General features: G+C 35.7%; 2 protein-coding genes across 5 annotated transcripts in view; one reads left to right on the forward strand and one right to left on the reverse strand.

Moving 5' to 3' along the window:
• The window catches only part of LOC113645466 (proton myo-inositol cotransporter), a 42,571-nt gene extending 34,326 nt beyond the window's left edge, over nt 1–8,245 (forward strand). The window contains exons 5-10 of the mRNA XM_047804366.1: nt 2,675–2,838; nt 3,320–3,440; nt 5,642–5,767; nt 6,000–6,109; nt 6,304–6,456; nt 6,639–8,245. Of these exons, the coding sequence (XP_047660322.1) occupies nt 2,675–2,838; nt 3,320–3,440; nt 5,642–5,767; nt 6,000–6,109; nt 6,304–6,456; nt 6,639–6,865 (901 nt within the window). The 3' untranslated portion in view covers nt 6,866–8,245. The remainder of the gene's footprint in view (nt 1–2,674; nt 2,839–3,319; nt 3,441–5,641; nt 5,768–5,999; nt 6,110–6,303; nt 6,457–6,638) is intronic.
• A 152-nt stretch (nt 8,246–8,397) lies between these two features.
• LOC113645465 lies at nt 8,398–16,284 on the reverse strand. 4 transcript variants are annotated; one of them, XM_047804367.1, is made up of 11 exons: nt 16,148–16,284; nt 14,781–14,820; nt 14,449–14,596; nt 14,192–14,324; nt 13,738–13,801; nt 13,411–13,602; nt 12,877–12,983; nt 12,552–12,664; nt 9,930–10,066; nt 8,948–9,560; nt 8,398–8,774 (listed from the first exon to the last, which is right to left on the reverse strand). In XM_047804367.1, exons 2-11 carry the CDS (start codon nt 14,808–14,810, stop codon nt 8,548–8,550), a joined length of 1,764 nt encoding a protein of 587 aa, XP_047660323.1. In that variant the 5' UTR covers nt 14,811–14,820; nt 16,148–16,284; the 3' UTR covers nt 8,398–8,547. The 4 variants fall into 4 exon arrangements, with proteins under 4 accessions (XP_047660323.1, XP_027006867.2, XP_027006866.2 ...); XM_027151066.2 differs by lacking the exon at nt 16,148–16,284 and adding an exon at nt 14,979–15,229 and having other exon boundaries at nt 9,930–10,057; XM_027151065.2 differs by lacking the exon at nt 16,148–16,284 and adding an exon at nt 14,979–15,229.
• Nucleotides 16,285–16,334: the final 50 nt, after the last annotated feature.

Here is a 16,334-nt window from a genome sequence, read left to right on the forward strand (position 1 = left end):
AAGCAACTGCTTGTGTTTTAAATAAAAAAAAAAAGAAAACTCCATCTTGGACACTGACAACCTTGGAAGAATAAACTGAGAATCTTGGATGCATATGGTCTATACGGTTCAAAATGAGAAGCCTAGAAAACCAAGTTAAAGTGGCTGCATGAATCCATTCTTATTACAAGGAACTTTTCATGTGTAAATGTTGACTTTAGGACTTAAGTTTCAAATATTGATCATTTTGAAAAACTGGATGCAAAAAAAAAATAATTATTTGTAAAAGCAGCAGGTGAGTATGGAAAAGTGAATGAAATACAAATTTTACGTTGACAAGATTAAAAAGATTACAGACTTGGGCATTAGGTCTTTCACTGAAAATCAGAATATATCAAAATACAAGTTTACAATTTACCAGTTAATACAAATGAACATTTCAGTATATGCTGTATTTTAGTGAATGAATGCTCACTTTGATTTAATTATCTTATATTTGCACTTGTACACTGTGTGTGTGTGTGTGTGTGTGTGTGTGTGTGTGTGTGTGTGTGTGTGTGTGTGTGTGTGTGTGTGTGTGTGTGTGTGTGTGTGTTGCGCCTTCTACAACAGCATCTAGACAATGGGAGCATCAGATAGACTTTTCTGTCTGTCGCTGATGGATGTTAATATGCTGTTCGTTTTGAAGGGCAATCAGTTTAGCATGTATGCTCAACATGAAGTGAGTACTTTAAATCATGAGGATGGGGTGAGTGTCTCTGATTGACTAGAAAAAATCGGGAACGCCACTAAGGACACGTACCCATTATAAATAACCTTTTGTTCCACATTTGTTAGACAGACTATACTTTGCTTTACTGTTTAGTCACCTATATATAGTTTTGTTACCTAATCATTTAACACATGTACAACTGCTAGTTCAAGTAATTATACAATCAGCCAATCATGCAGATACAGATCAATAGCTTCAGTTAATGTTCACCAAGCATCATAATGGGGAAGAAGTTTAGACAGCTGTTACACTGATTGTGGCATGCTTGTTGGTGCTTCCGGGCGTGCCCAGAAGTAAATGTGCAGGCGGGTTCAAGCTGGCAGTAATCCACATAACCACTCTTTCTCTTTGAAGAGAACATAACACAGCAGATGGGGTCCACTCCCAAATCCAAAAAAATGAATCTAAATCTAAAGACGTCAGGAATTGGCCTGAACCTTTTTCTGTTTGGACACTAGGGAGACATTGTTGTCTTTGTGTCCGTGCCATGTGCTTTTGTTTGTTTTTTGTATCACGTGTGTTAGCCCCACTCTTTCTTAACCGGTCCCACTTCTGCACACCTGTGCCTTGTGTTTCAGTTCTTGTCAACCCTATTTATACCGGTTGTCTTGCATCTGTTTATGAGTCCTTGCCTTTGGTTTGCTATCTCTTTGTTTGTTGTTCCTGTGTTTTCAGTCTCCTAGTGTTTCTTTCCCGTTGTCATTTTTTCCCCTAAGTAAACCCCATTTATGTCATCACCGCTTTTGATGCTGTTTTTATTTATTTATTTATTTATTTATTTATTTATTTATTTATTTATTTATTTATTTATTTTTGTATAAACTTTTCCTAATCTTTAACTTCCCACTGTCTAAAGTAATTAGAAGTTAAAAAGACGATAGTCAAATGCCAGTTTGTAAAAGTGGCAGAGTGGTCTAGGTTGTTACAAAAAGAAAATTTCAACCTAATTGCATAAACAATCAGTAACAAAGGGACAATTTCAAGCCATGGTGCATAAACAATTCTAAAGAATAATTAAAGGGCCAAAAGGGAATACAAAATATAATCAGTGCAGTTAATTGCAATTACTATCTGCAGTCATTTTGTGAATGTTCCAGAGGTGCTTTAACTATTAGAAATTTACTCCTGGTGGAAAGACAGGATTTCTATCATTTCACATTCATTATTTCTTTTGGATGTAGATCATTGAAGTACATGGAGATCTGTTTGAGTGAGATTTTTGCTTTTATGCTTGGAATTTATTCAAAACTGTTTATTTAATCTATTCACAATTCATTGTAGCAACAATGTTCCTCTGTTATTATACAGATTTTTCTAATGATACTATAATGTTTGGCTGTTGGTAGAAATTTTATTGTTTTTTTAATTTATATCTAAGTTTGTGTTGTAGAAATAATTTTGCATAAACAGTATGTTTGATGTTATACCAATGTGGTAAATATGATAAACAGTTGACAAAATCCAAACAACATCAAAATCAGAAAAACTTAAATCTGTAAGTACTTCAAATGATTAAAGTGCATAAAGATATGTAATCAGTCAAAATGGCATTTTGATATAGACGTTACAAATATTTTTAAATTTACTTTTTACATTTACAGTATACACATGGTCACTAAACACAGGAAACATATTCAGGGTTTTCTTGAATCCTTTGTTTTGTAAGTAATTCATTGTTTTGGATGTTATGAAACACAAGGCAATAATTATGGTCATTTATGGGAAAACAAATGTTAGCAACTGATTTTAGGTGCATTTTTTATGTAACCAAAACACAAACACATACCAAGGTTCATTAATGTAATTAGTACTAATTTGATGCTGGTTCTCTTAACATCCTGAGGTTCTATTCATATACATCATTTCACAGTGCATAACTATGTTACACTTTTGTTTACAATTCCACTTTCCCCCTTACTGCAGGTACTACAGTGCCACCATTTTGCAGATGTCTGGAGTGCGGGATGATAAACTGGCAATCTGGCTGTCCTCACTGACCACATTTACTAACTTTCTGTTCACACTGCTGGGTGTGTGGATGGTGGAAAAGGTGGGAAGAAGAAAACTGACTCTTGGCAGCTTTGTTGGTGAGTATGTACTACATGTCTCACCTCCTTTTTCCTCTGCTGTATTGTGGCTAAGAGACTATGCAGTAATTTTAAAAAAATGTTAAATATTGCCAAGCAACTGTGCAAACAGGATGCCTTGGTGACTAGCTAGGAGACAAGGAGTGAGGTAAAAGAATGACTTTTTGCAGAAAAGAAAATATTCTGCAAGTGATTTAAGTTAAGCGAATGCCTTGTGTTTAAAGATGCAGTAAATTCACTGGGTGACCAAATTAGCTTGTGATCAAGCTAAAATTAAAGAGGAGATTCATGAGCATTATACATATTTGAGTATTTGATACAACATCATGCAGGCGCCATGTTATAGATATGTGTATTAAGTCATTTTTATGCATTCAAATTTATAATTTGTATTTATAATTTATAATCTATAATACCTGGTCTGTTTGACACTACTTTATTTATTTTGTTAATGTTACTTTCTTTCCTTCTGTCTGAGCAGGGACTTGTTTAAGTCTATGTCTCCTGGCTGTTGGATTCCTGCTCTCTGCTCAGCACTCTCCCCCTGTCACCCTTCATAATGCTGACCATCCTCTGGCCAACACCAGCTGCTCCACATATCTGTGAGTATAGTAAATGCTGGGTGTGTCTTCTAAACCTCTTCAGCTTAATGCTCAATCAATTCTGCTGCATATTATCTAAATTATAAAGATGATATGGACTGGTGGGTCTGGTGAGTTCGGATGCAAAGTATTTCAGCAGACCAATCCTAGTAATCCAGCAAGTGTAGTTTTTCTACATGAACCACTGAGTGTACATAATATAACTGAAAGTAGCACTTCCACTGTTGCTGTGTATCAAATCACCTGCCTTTATGTTCATTATTTCACTAAAGGGAGCTCATCAGACTAAAGATTATCCACAGGGTGAGATGTTATGTCAGAAAATGTTCACAGAATTGTCTGTTTCTGGTCTGATTATGTTTCCAACTTAAAGCATTTCTATTTAATGAAAAGATCAAGAGGAATGCAGGATGTTTAAAATGATTATCTTTGCTTCAAGTTCAATACAGATGTCGTATCTCTTCGGTGTCAAAACTGGTAAAAAGTACCACTATAAAACAAAATTATCACTTCAAATTGTCTATAGAGTGGTATAGAGGCATAAACAGATTCGTTAAGTATTAAAATCTATCAATTCTTACCATTAAGTCATGTTAGGTACATATTCAGACCTTTGTAAAGAATTGTATGTAGCTGAAATATATCTGTATTATATTATTATATATTATACATATGAGTAGTGGGCATGGTGGCTTAGTGGTTAGCACGTTCGCCTCACACCTCCAGGGTTGGGGGTTCGATTCCCGCCTCCGCCTTGTGTATGGAGTTTGCATGTTCTCTCCGTGCCTCGGAGGTTTCCTCCGGGTACTCCGGTTTCCTTCCCCGGTCCAAAGACATGCATGTTAGGTTGATTGGCATCTCTGGAAAATTGTCCGTAGTGTGTGAGTGTGTGAGTGAATGAGAGTGTGTGTGTCCTGTGATGGGTTGGCACTCCGTCCAGGGTGTATCCTGCCTTGATGCCCGATGACGCCTGAGAAGTTCGGATAAGCGGTAGAAAATGAATGAATGAATGAATATATGAGTGTCTAAATCATGAAGCCTTGCTGTTGGAAGATAAACCAGTTCAAGGGGAAAGTAAAAGTCCACGTTTAACTTTCTCTAGAAATATAAAGTCTTGCCATTTATAGTGTGCAAAAGACCAATAAGCAGATCATTTATTGCCTCTCAAAATTCACAGTGACTAAAATCAAATGTTCTTATTGCATGAATTTTTTGTTAATCTCCTTACAACACAATTGAATCATCTAATCATGAGTTGACTAGTGGCATCAGGTGTGCTGGTGCTGCACAGAGATTGCTGGCTGAAATGAGCTGGTCTAGTGCCCAATCATTGTTTATGAATGATTTATGACTCAAAAAATGACATTCAACTGGAAAATTTGTTGTATTTTGCCAAATAAGGCATTTACATTACCCATGATGAACAAAACAGGACCTTGCCTTTGGGTCTGTGATGGCTGTAAATTGTTGTGTTAATGGACTTCCCTCTGTGTAGTAACGATCAAACATGGCCAGTGTGCTTCCTCTGGTCTCTGTTGTTTGGTTAATGCTGTTGTAATAGGGCCTCTGATGCATGTGAACCTGCAACCTTAAGCCATGCCATTTCAGACAGAGAGAGAGAGAGAGAGAGAGAGAGAGAGAGAGAGAGAGAGAGAGAGAGAGAGAGAGAGAGAGAGAGAGAGAGAGAGAGAGAGACTGCTTTTTCTGTCCCAATTTACTCTCATGCCACCCAGTTTTTTTCGGCCCCAATTTACTCTCAGGCCATCCAGCTGCCGAAACAACACTAGTTCATTAGTAATGGAGGCTGAATGGATGTGCTGTCATCACAAAAACAAGCCAATCTGTGCTAGCATGCTTTCTTGTTTATGTTCAGTCCACTCTCTGCTCATTGTATTCTTTATGAACAATATATATATAAAAATATATAAAATGTACATAAGAAATATGCCCTTATAAAATCTTTTCAATTTGTCGTGGCTTTTACCAAACTGGAGAGATCAAAAACATCACCTGGTCTTTTTACCAGTCTTTAATTGTTTGAGTCTGTGTGCACTGTACCCTTAGTTTTTTGCACTTAGCAAGTAGAACCTGAAGTTCAAAAAAGCTAAAATAAAGATAACACTTTTATTTACTATTAATTTCTAGTTCAGAGTTTCCGTACTCCCTAAAAGCGGTCTTGCGTTTCCTCACTTTTGCACCAGGTCATGTGAACTGTGCATGCTGGATCCAAGCTGTGGCTTTTGCTACCAGCAGAACAGCACCGCTGTGTTCGCTTCCTCCTGTGTGACAGTCAATCAGGCCTCCACAGAGAGAGCAGCGTGGGGCAGGTGAGTCATAATCGGCATCTGAGTGTGTGAGCGTGAGTTTGCCTTTGCATGTCGAGATTTTCCACTAAAGCTCAGCAGCACGCAAAAATGACATTAGATCATGCTGGATGTCACATAAGCAGTTTCTTTTTAATCACGTCGTGACTATTCTTTTCATTTCCGCAAGAGTGTCACAATATCTTATTGTTGTCTTGGAGTTTGCAAGTTGATATCACTGTTTACTGTGCTGCAGGTGCTCAAACTCCAGCTCCAACAGTTTTTGGGCTTATAATTTCTGCCCAACCTACTACTCTTGGGTGGTTCTCCTGGGTCTTATTCTTTACTTGGCTTTCTTTGCTCCAGGTAAGCGGTCTAAAAACACCCACTAATTTGAACTAATGGCCCATGTTGGACTAATTTAATTAACTTACATTTAAATGCTTATTAGTATAAAGTTGACTTTGTTCCAACAATGTGTCCTTGGTTTTATTTTGGTTGTTTAGAATATATTTTATAGCTTTTAGGTTAAATCCTAAAAAAAAAAGCATGTCTTTCAGGACTGGGCCCAATGCCATGGACTGTTAATTCAGAGATTTACCCGCTGTGGGCAAGAAGCACAGGCAACGCCTGCTCAGCTGGTGTGAACTGGACATTCAACGTGCTAGTGTCTCTGACTTTCCTACACATAGCGCAATACCTCACCTACTATGGTACAATTATAAATATATATAAAATAGAAAAAAATTAGTGCTATTTACAATGGTTCATTTTGTGTCATATATTACATACTAAAATGTTATTTGATCCTAAAAGAAAAAAATTAAAAGATACGTAAATTTCTTGCATTTCAGATGATTTTTGAAGTTTGGAGTGAAATTTTTCTATTTTCTAGGTGCATTCTTTCTATACTCGAGCTTGGCTCTGCTGGGCTTCTTCTTCGTTTACGGCTGTCTCCCTGAGACGAAAGGCCGTCGGCTAGAGGAGATCGAGTCGCTGTTTGAAACCCGCCTGTGCTCTTGTGGTGCATCAGACTCAGATGAGGGCCGGCAGGTGGAATACATCCGGGTTAAGGGATCAAATTATCACCTGTCAGATAATGATGGTTCAGATGTGGAGTAAACTTCAGGTGAAAGGTCAAAGAACACTCAGTAGATCCTCTCTCAGCTCTGCACGCGGCATGAAGAGAAGAGCTTTTCAGCTTCACCCCACCATGACATCAGGCCCATCTGTAGCAGTCAGGCTTCATCTTACAAATGCTGCACTCCACGTTAAGGGATAAATGGAATTGACATATCCAAACATACAAATACAATAACAGAGCTACACCTGCTTTTGTGAGATGTCATTTAAAAGTATTTGAGTTGGATACTGCAGTGATCAGAGATACTGACAGTATATTGACAAATGTTACACAACTTTTACTGTTCTCACTGAAGTACAATGTGTTTGCTACAGTATACAGACCAACTGTCAGTCGATTATGGTAGTCTTATGTTTTTGTGAAGATGCTAGGCTTTGGCATTTGCAACGTCCTCTTACCACAGCGTTCAGTTCATTTATGCAAACAACATTTTGTGAAATAGTTCAAATTTTGTAGCATAGCATGGGTTGTAACCTGGATTGTCTTATGCTGTTTCAAGGAGCAGCTATTTTATCACAAAATTGTATTTGGAGCTGAGAGTGTTGGAGTTGATTTGTTCAGAATTTAGAAACCGAAACATTTTTGCATTCCTTTAGTGTATAATGACCTCCTTAGTCTGTTTTTCATATCTGTACTCAACTCAAACCCATGTATAACATTGTTATTTGATTCAACTTAATTTAGTCTTCCTCATAGCCTTGTGTACAAATGGCTTTGCATCTCATTGCTCTCGTCCATGTAAGAGTGGAAAATGTTTTGACGAGTAGTGTAATATCCAATGTTATGTTTATATTGTACTGCCGTGAGTAAACACCTTGATAGTTTGGTACACATAGAAAAGTGCCAAGCAGACATATTGTGGCTATATGTGTAACAAAGCATTAATGGGTATTGTAAAAGCAACAATATCAAACAAACTGACACAAGCTCGTTTTAATGCTATTACTGTTGAATGTGTAATACGTGTTTGTTCACTGTTAGCACAAACAGATAACATAATTGTGTTTCATGTTTAACACTAAAGTATGCTGAGTTTCCCAAAGGCAGAAGCACACTATAGAGCGGTTACTTCAGTCAGGTTTTAATCAGGTATGTTTATATCAGTTCTGATTATTGCAGTGAGAGAGAGAATGTTTCAGAAAGTATATTAATGCCAGTTTATTTGGAATTTGTAAGAGTTTTACTGACCAGACGTTAGGGTGTGCACATCTTTTAGAATGTATTTGATGCTGTGGAAGGTTTTGAAGTCAACAAGTCATTGTGATTCTTTGATGAGAGAGATCTAATCTATCTTGTGGGTGTGTGTGTGTTTTCTATGTAAAATTAGTACTTTTATTACTATTATTATTATCAAACAGTGTTTTTATGATCAATGAAACACTCGTGAATATAAATATGTGTATAGTCTTCATTTGATTATTGTTGCTCTAAATGTTTTGCTAGATTTCTATTCTATTAAAATAAATATTCATTACATTTGAATATTTAAACAATAAAAAGCTGTTCACTGTTTGAAGTAAAATTTTGGTTTTTAATATTGTTTTCCATTGTACAGTACTGTAACTCAACCACCCAAATCTGTGTGACACAGAACTATAAAGCTTCTGAAAACAGATGCTAACTTTAAACATTCAAAACAAGTCGGTGTCATCTCACATTTTTATGGACGCTTATTTTTCTGCTTCAGCATGAGCAGAATGTCAGCAATTTCTTCAAGATTTCCTTTCCCCTGAGATACCCTGTCTCCACCTGTTTCAGCAGTGAAGGCATTGTCTTTCTCTGTGCAGCTGGAGTTCACAGTGGGGTTTTGATTCACACTCTCCTCCTCATGACCTTCACACCTTTCTCCTCTGAACACCATGTTCTCTGATGGCTGCTCCTTTAGCTCTACACAAGTAAAGTATAACTGTTATACAAAACTTCATATACCTATACTCCACTGGCAATTACTGAGATCAGGGGATTACTATGCTTCACTGAGACCAAGTTAACACCAAAGTTAATAATGGTTAAAGAACTCTGTATTTAATGTGATGTTGCAATCTGTTTATTATTGATACCTGGACCACTTATGTGAGATGAGTGCAGTAATGGATGTGTTTTTTTTATGGATGCCTGTCTCTCAGAGTTGCTCGAACTTTCAGGCACTTGCTTTGTGAGCTCCCGTTTTTTCATCAACAAGGAGGTGTTCCAACCCACCTTTGGGATTTCAGTTAGGGCAAACTGTCTATGATCAGGATTTTCTTTGCTGTGACAAGTCTGCCTCCTAGTGGCAGGAGCTTTATGTGTTCTACTGTGGTGAATATGAGATGTGGGCTTGGTGAAAATACTCATCCTAGCTTCTTTCAAAAGGCAACATTGTACTGAGGCATCTTGAGAAGTCAAACTGAAAAAATCTGCAGTCTGTGTTGCCTTGTCATGTGTCCTGGGAGTTTTACCACTTTGTGTGTTAGTCAGCGGACAAGAGGGAACAAACTGATCTTCACAATAATGCTCGTGATTAGTCCGTCTCAAAGCTTTAGAAATCCCATAGGCTTTACTCTCCCTTTCTCTATGTTCATAGTCACACATCACTTTCTGGTTGAAGGACATAACTCTTCTTATTTGGCTTGTTGTGAGAATGTCATTAGAGTGGCACATGTAGTTATGACCATCCTGATTTTTTCCTTCTTCCTGTGTAAATACAAACAAATGCATAATTCAAGATAAAGGAAGGTAAACAATAAAATCAGAACTAATAAACCATAAAATAATTATTTAAAAAAAAAAGTATATACATATATAACTAATAGGTTTTGTTAGTATATCTATATGAACTTGCAGGAGTATATGAAATTTTTGCTTTTCTGTTTGGGGAGATTTTATATCCATTAAACATTTTATTTTGTGACATTAAAAAAATTTCAAATCAAGGTATACCTAATAAACTGGCAACTCAAAAACAGACAATGTCATCAAATACTTCAATTTTACAATCTAACATCACTGTGATTTGTGCTGAACAAAAATATATATTGTGTTAAGGATCATGAAACAACTTACTAAAATGTATGGAGCAGAGTTTGTTGCATCATCTGAGGTGACATAGCCCTCTCTGCAATTACAGGTTACTGGTAAATCACAGGCGTGTTCTGAGGGAATTCTGTGTATCCTGCCTGTAGCAAGAAACACTTTAGAGCCTATTAAATGAGTCAGGCACAAGACTAAGATTAAAGAATAAAACTCACAGGGTCTACTATCAATATATCTAGACATGTATTTTGAAACAAGAGGTTAAAGTGAGAAGATCAAACATCAGCCTTCAAAGGGACCACCTTTTAGCAAAAAATACAATTTGGCTTCAGCAGTATATTGCTGGAAGCACAAGCTAGCAAACTACAAATATAAGTGGTTCTGTGAACAGTGACTGTTTTTGATTGTTTTTAAATGACATTTCAAAATAAGTCTAAATTAGAACTAAGTCTGGGAGTAAGGAGATGATTATTGGATATATTTGAAAGTCAACATTATTAGTAAGTCAGTGCTTAAATAATAAACTATGAGAATTAACTAAATAAATATAATACAATTGAAATAAATTATTAAAAATAAACAGTGCTGTATTACCTAGGATGGAAAATCAGTACGGAGATCTTTTTTTTTTTTATATGATTCAATAAAATCACTTATTTGATGTAAAATTTTTGCAAAGGCAGGGTAAAACAGTTCTCTTGTGGGTAGATGTGGTGTCTCCTTTTGAAGATGGAGCTTTATCAATCTCTTACCAGAAATATCAACCATACACCATACCAAGAATATCAGTTAAATACTGCACTAATAAAACTTTAGTCATCTTCATGGAACAATGCAAAATCACTTGATTGGCTACAAAAAAGATGACTTAATCATGAATAGGAACCCCGATGTGTGCCTAAGTCATCTGGTCCCGCATCAGACCCGGATTATAAGCTTTTAGCGGAGCACAGCTCTTGGAGAAGGATTATGTACTCTTAAGGGAGCATAGCTGACAAAGGCACCTTGTTATTTTTAATATAACTTGTAATAACATTGTGCCCCCAGATACCATCCACAGTGTCAGCCACCTTTATACATCACATTGGCCAATGCAAACATGTCTCAAACTGAAACAACATAAAATAGCCTTCACTATTTGCTAGTTACATATTGTATATAATATACTATACAAATTAAGTATTGTTGTAATTGGAAAAGTAGTGCAGAAACCTGTAAAGTTTTTATTAGAAATCATAAGTTGTTGAATATTGAGTTGACCTATGTTCAATTAAAGTGTTACATGATCTCAATACACGAACACATGTTTCTTGAAAGGCCTCAGAAAGAAAATGTCTAAAGAGCCTCACAATGACATAGGACCTAAGAAAACCAATGTCAGCTCAAAAATATCATAGTCTGGTAATAAAAATACATCCCAAACTGTGAACATGGAACAATATTAAATATGACTCAGGAGATAGGATGCCAAATGTCAATGACTGTATAAGGAGTGCATTAGTCAGACAAGTAATTAAGAGGCCAGTGCTAATTATTGGCAAGATACCATCACCCACATGGTTCCCTGTGGGGATGGAGCTTTTAGGGGTAATGAGCAGTGTGGGATATTTTAATAGCCTATCCTTGGGTGATTCTTTTCTAAAACTTTGTCTTGGACTTGATTTGATAGTAATTATATATTCATGCCTCTACAGTATATTTGTTTAGATATGTTCTGTAACAAACTCTAAAGCATTTAAACTCCAGGGCCAGGTTTATATATACAGAGATCATGTGACTTTTGCAAAAAATGGGACTCCATTTAACTACTTGCATGATTTCTGATGGTAAAAACAAGGATTTAAATATTTTACATTTTGATAAGTAATGTGCTTAAAAGTTATATTGATTTCCACCCACTCCAGTATTATTTTGAATTTGAGCAATTTGTGTAGATTTGTGTAACACCGTATAAAAAATTTATCTTTTGTAACTTTAAAAGTACATAATAGTTGTTTTTTAAGAAAAAAAAGTGTCTAAACTAAAAAGTCAAGTTTTAATTTTTTCTGTTTAAAAAAACAATGGGCACTCAGTATTTTCTTCTAATATTTTAGGAAACTCTACAAGGCTTATGAACCTTATTAGGACATCAACCATTGACCTACAATAGTACTTCCAAACACATTTTGTTGTTCCTCCACCTAAAAGTCACCTAACATGGCTAAGACTTTATAATTTATTATTAAGATGATGAATTGCTGGTTACTCCAGGACTGGGATTAAAAAAACACTCTTGTTGGTCTAATGTATGAGAAAAGATATGATGCTTTTTCATGATATTTAAACTCTGAGCTGTCAAGAGCATCTTAATTAATAAATATATTAAATCACTCAAGTAAGAAATATACATTATAAGCCCAAAAATCAAATTACTAATCTTGTATACTCTTGATGAAGACAGCTTTTATATAATACATATTACTATCCATTATCTTCTTGAAGATAACTAACTTTTATTAACTACTATCCATTATCTTCTTGAAAATAAGTAACTTTTATTTGTTTAAAGTCAAATGTACTTCAGGCATGGCAAAACCTTATATACTATATATAATATACCTTATATATATATATATATATATATAAAATACTTATGACAAGGAGTGTATGTACCTTCAAGTCCACTGTTAAATCCGAAAAAGTGTGGCTTTTCTTCTCGGTCATTCATCTTTAAATCATTAAATGGGTTCTCAACAGAGTATATGGATGGCCCACTGCTTTCACTTCTATTTTAAGACAATTATTGGAGACAATAGAGAAAATATGTACATAAAAATTATTTACAGTTATCAATATTAATAATAACCTGAAAATCCAATTGAAACAGAATTGTTGAAAAATATTGCTAAGCTCCCTGGACTAAAAATTAGTCACATAAAGTCACCTGGGGTTAGGCTTAGTGTTATTCTGGGAAGCTTATTTTCAAAGTTCATCTCACCTATGTAAGACACTCCCAAACTGTACTCCATCTGCAAATCTAGTCTGGGGTGCCTCTGTTTGAAAAGGTGCTGTCCATTGTGGATTATACTCACACATCTCCACTGGCTGGGAAACCAGCATAAACAATGCTTACCATAAGTGATATAAAAATCTAGAGAACATCAATATAAGATATGTGCACCCTGATATGTTTTTGCCTGTGCTCAGCTTCAAGCCAAGGCTGAAGTATGCACATGTGACCTGAATGCATATAGGTGGAATCCCAACAATGTATCTAAAATATGAAAATCCCTACAAGCCCTAACCATTTGGTCTAAGACTGAAGTAAATCTGATCATGCTAGTAAGGATTTATACCAGTTTTCTACCACTTAAATAATGACAAACAAATGATACCTGAGCCCCCCCCCCCAAGTAGATTGTAGAGCAATCTACTGCCTGCTAAATGCAAGTGATTAACAGAGTATGTGCGCTTCTGTGCATCTACATTTATGAGACTACATTTACATTTGTGATGACTTTTCAGGGTTTACCTCAACAGATTTTGTGCTGTACAGTTCTGTTGGTGGCAAGGGGGAGATGTGTATGGTGGGTCTGGACTGGAGGTTAAAGGCCTCTGATGAGGATGGTGAGGCTGAAGAAATGGAACCTACACTGCCCGGAACCCGGTGCTGACACACTGACGTGCCGGCATCAGACAGGTTGGTTTCCAGCAGTGGTGACAGCTTAGGCCAAATAAGACATTATTTATCTTGTAATTGTAAAGTTTTATAAAAAATAAAAATAAGCATGAAAACACTGAAACAGTAATGACTATTGTAATGCCCTTCCAGAGCAACTGGTTTCATATTGGCTCTTACCGTCTTGAACTTGAATTCATCTAGGAGACTATGTTTTCTCTTCTTCAAACCCAGTGTTTGCTCACTAAAAATAATTAGGGTAATAATTTTAGCATTTTGTTAAGCGTGCAAAAGCTTAGCATCATTAAGAACTTTTTTGTACCCAATGTATCCAAATATTTGTAGATACCAGACCATAACAAATGATATGTGCCTTTTGAACATTACATTATTTAGATTTAGTCCAATTTTGCTGTTATAATAACCTTAAATCTTTCATGAAGGCTTTCACTAGATTTTGGATCGTTGGTGTGTAGATTTGTGCCTATTCGAACCCAAAAGCATTAGTGGGATAAGGCAATGATGTTGACTTTTTTTTTTTAAACCTAGAAATAGGAGGGAAAAATACAGGTTTCTGTCCTTCTATTGAAACTGGTGAAATAGTTCCAGCTTGGTAATAAATAAAAATCCGTACCTGTAGTGAGATTTGCTCTCTGCCAGGCTCAAGCGTGATGGAGAACAAGGACTCATTGGCAGCTCTAATGACTGCCCACTCATATATTTATCAAGTCCTTTTGATTTAGGTAAATGTGTTTTTTTATGGTTACCTAAAATAAAAATGATAACACTTCTTATTTTGACTGAGCAATAGATGTACCAAAAGTTTTCCTAATCTTAAATTGTTAATCTGTCAAATACAATTGTAAATTGTAATATACACCATTTACTTACCAGCATGTTCTTTTTTTAATGCAATTTGGTCTACAATAAACATCGTAAGTAAATCCATGTTGCCAACATTGCCTTTCTTAGGTGTTACCGGTGGAGGTGGTGCAGAGAGATTATGTCTGTTCTGCATTCTTTTCTTTTCAAAAAACTCCTTGAAAGCAAAATATACGACAGAAGAGTTATAGAAAACTATACAACATTTATCAGTCAGCAGAACAACCTGTGCCATCGAGAAATTTAAACTATACAAACTTAAACTATTTTGGAAAAGTCAATACTTTGACTAAAGTTGTATGAATTGATGGCATTTATGTAACGTTTATTTTGTTAGTTACCTTTTGTTTTCTTGTGTCACCACTTTTCATTACACGGCTTCTGTATCAAAAGAACACGTTTAAAAATATCGTTCGTCAGTCACGCATGAGTAAATAAGTCAAGAAGAAAAGTCTTGACTTATGATATGATATGATTGATATGATATGAACATAACGATATGATTATATCGTTATGTTTATATCGAATCGTCTACGTACCGCCAACCTCCTACCCAATTCATGTTAAGAAACGCGACAGCTAGCTATATTCTAATATATTTTAATAAATTCTATATTAAAATAAATTCATACAGAAATTTTGATAACTAATATCTTTTTTATATATTATAATATATTTTCTTAATAACTAATATCTTTTGTAAAATATAGAAATGTCTTGTTAAGTCCTGACAGGAGCTACAGCCGCGTTAATGCTAACAAATTAGCCGTTATAACCGCAAACAAAGTGCACGAGCTCGTTAAGTAGTTATCGGTTATAGAAAGGAAGTGACGTTTGAACCTTTCGATATTAATATTTAACTCAATAAATATTAGTTTAAAAATTATTTCTTATTTTTTATTTCATTTCCTCCCCAAACGTCTGTTATTAAAATGTTAATATCTGCAATATTAAAAGTTTAAAAAATACCGAATATATATTGAGCCGAATATCATTAGGTCGTGATAACATTCTTGTTTTATACATAATAAACTGCATGCAAAAAAAAAGTCTTTACTTTTTATTTTCGTTAGTAAAATGTACACTGCCTTAGAAATGGCAAAATACTGCATACTGCATTACCGTTTTATATATTGTATTGCACTGATCTCACAATTTTTTTTTCTTTTTTATTCAAATAATTGGACTGTTGTGAGCCTGTTAATCCAGTTAGTCCACTCAAACATTTAACTTTATTTAACTTTAGTTTTTTTTTATTATTATTTTGCATTGTGTCTACACCAGATGGCGTTCATTGCATCTGTAAATTTTGTGAATCCCAACCTCTGGAGCTCATAGACTGATGACAAGCTACCCCTTGATAACTCTTTAATTATGCCCATTAAGGCTCATGCAGTTAACCAGTAAGGCTCATGCAGTTAACCAGGAATGATCATGCAGTTAACCAGTAAGGCTCATGCAGTTAACCAGGAATGTTCATGCAGTTAACCAGTAAGGCTCTGGCAGTTAAACCAGTAAGGCTCATGCAGTTAACCAGTAAGGCTCAGGCAGCTGACTGCATGCCTTTTAAATGTATCCAGTATGATAACTTATTGTGTCGTTCGCCAAAGAGTCGAGTCTGAAGTGAACGTTCAAAATATCAAAATATAGCAAAGCAAAAGAATCATGGCATTCGGGACTCTAGAGAGTCGACTCTAAGCTGACTCACTGATCATTTGGTTCACGGAATTCCCATCACTAAGCTCGAAGATCACAACTCGTACAGTCATGTCACTGATGTGCCCAATCCTATTCTTCGGAGGCGTGGCGAACTAGAAACGCCGCATCGTAACCGGAGTGACGGAAAGGAACAAATAACGGTGCTGCAGCAAAGCGGCGCACGGAGCAGCGTGAAT

Source organism: Tachysurus fulvidraco, chromosome 19 (assembly GCF_022655615.1).
Source record: "Tachysurus fulvidraco isolate hzauxx_2018 chromosome 19, HZAU_PFXX_2.0, whole genome shotgun sequence".
In the NCBI taxonomy this organism is placed as follows: Eukaryota; Metazoa; Chordata; class Actinopteri; order Siluriformes; family Bagridae; genus Tachysurus; species Tachysurus fulvidraco.

Excerpts from the sequence above, each read along its gene's own strand:
- LOC113645465 (XM_027151065.2), bottom strand. The coding sequence starts at position 15,001 with ATGAATTGGGTAGGAGGTTGGCG. Across the intron at positions 14,597-14,780 it reads GTGACACAAGAAAACAAAAG|GAGTTTTTTGAAAAGAAAAG; the intron begins GTAACTAACAAA and ends TTTGCTTTCAAG. Across the intron at positions 13,802-14,191 it reads GAGAGCAAATCTCACTACAG|TGAGCAAACACTGGGTTTGA; the intron begins GTACGGATTTTT and ends AATTATTTTTAG.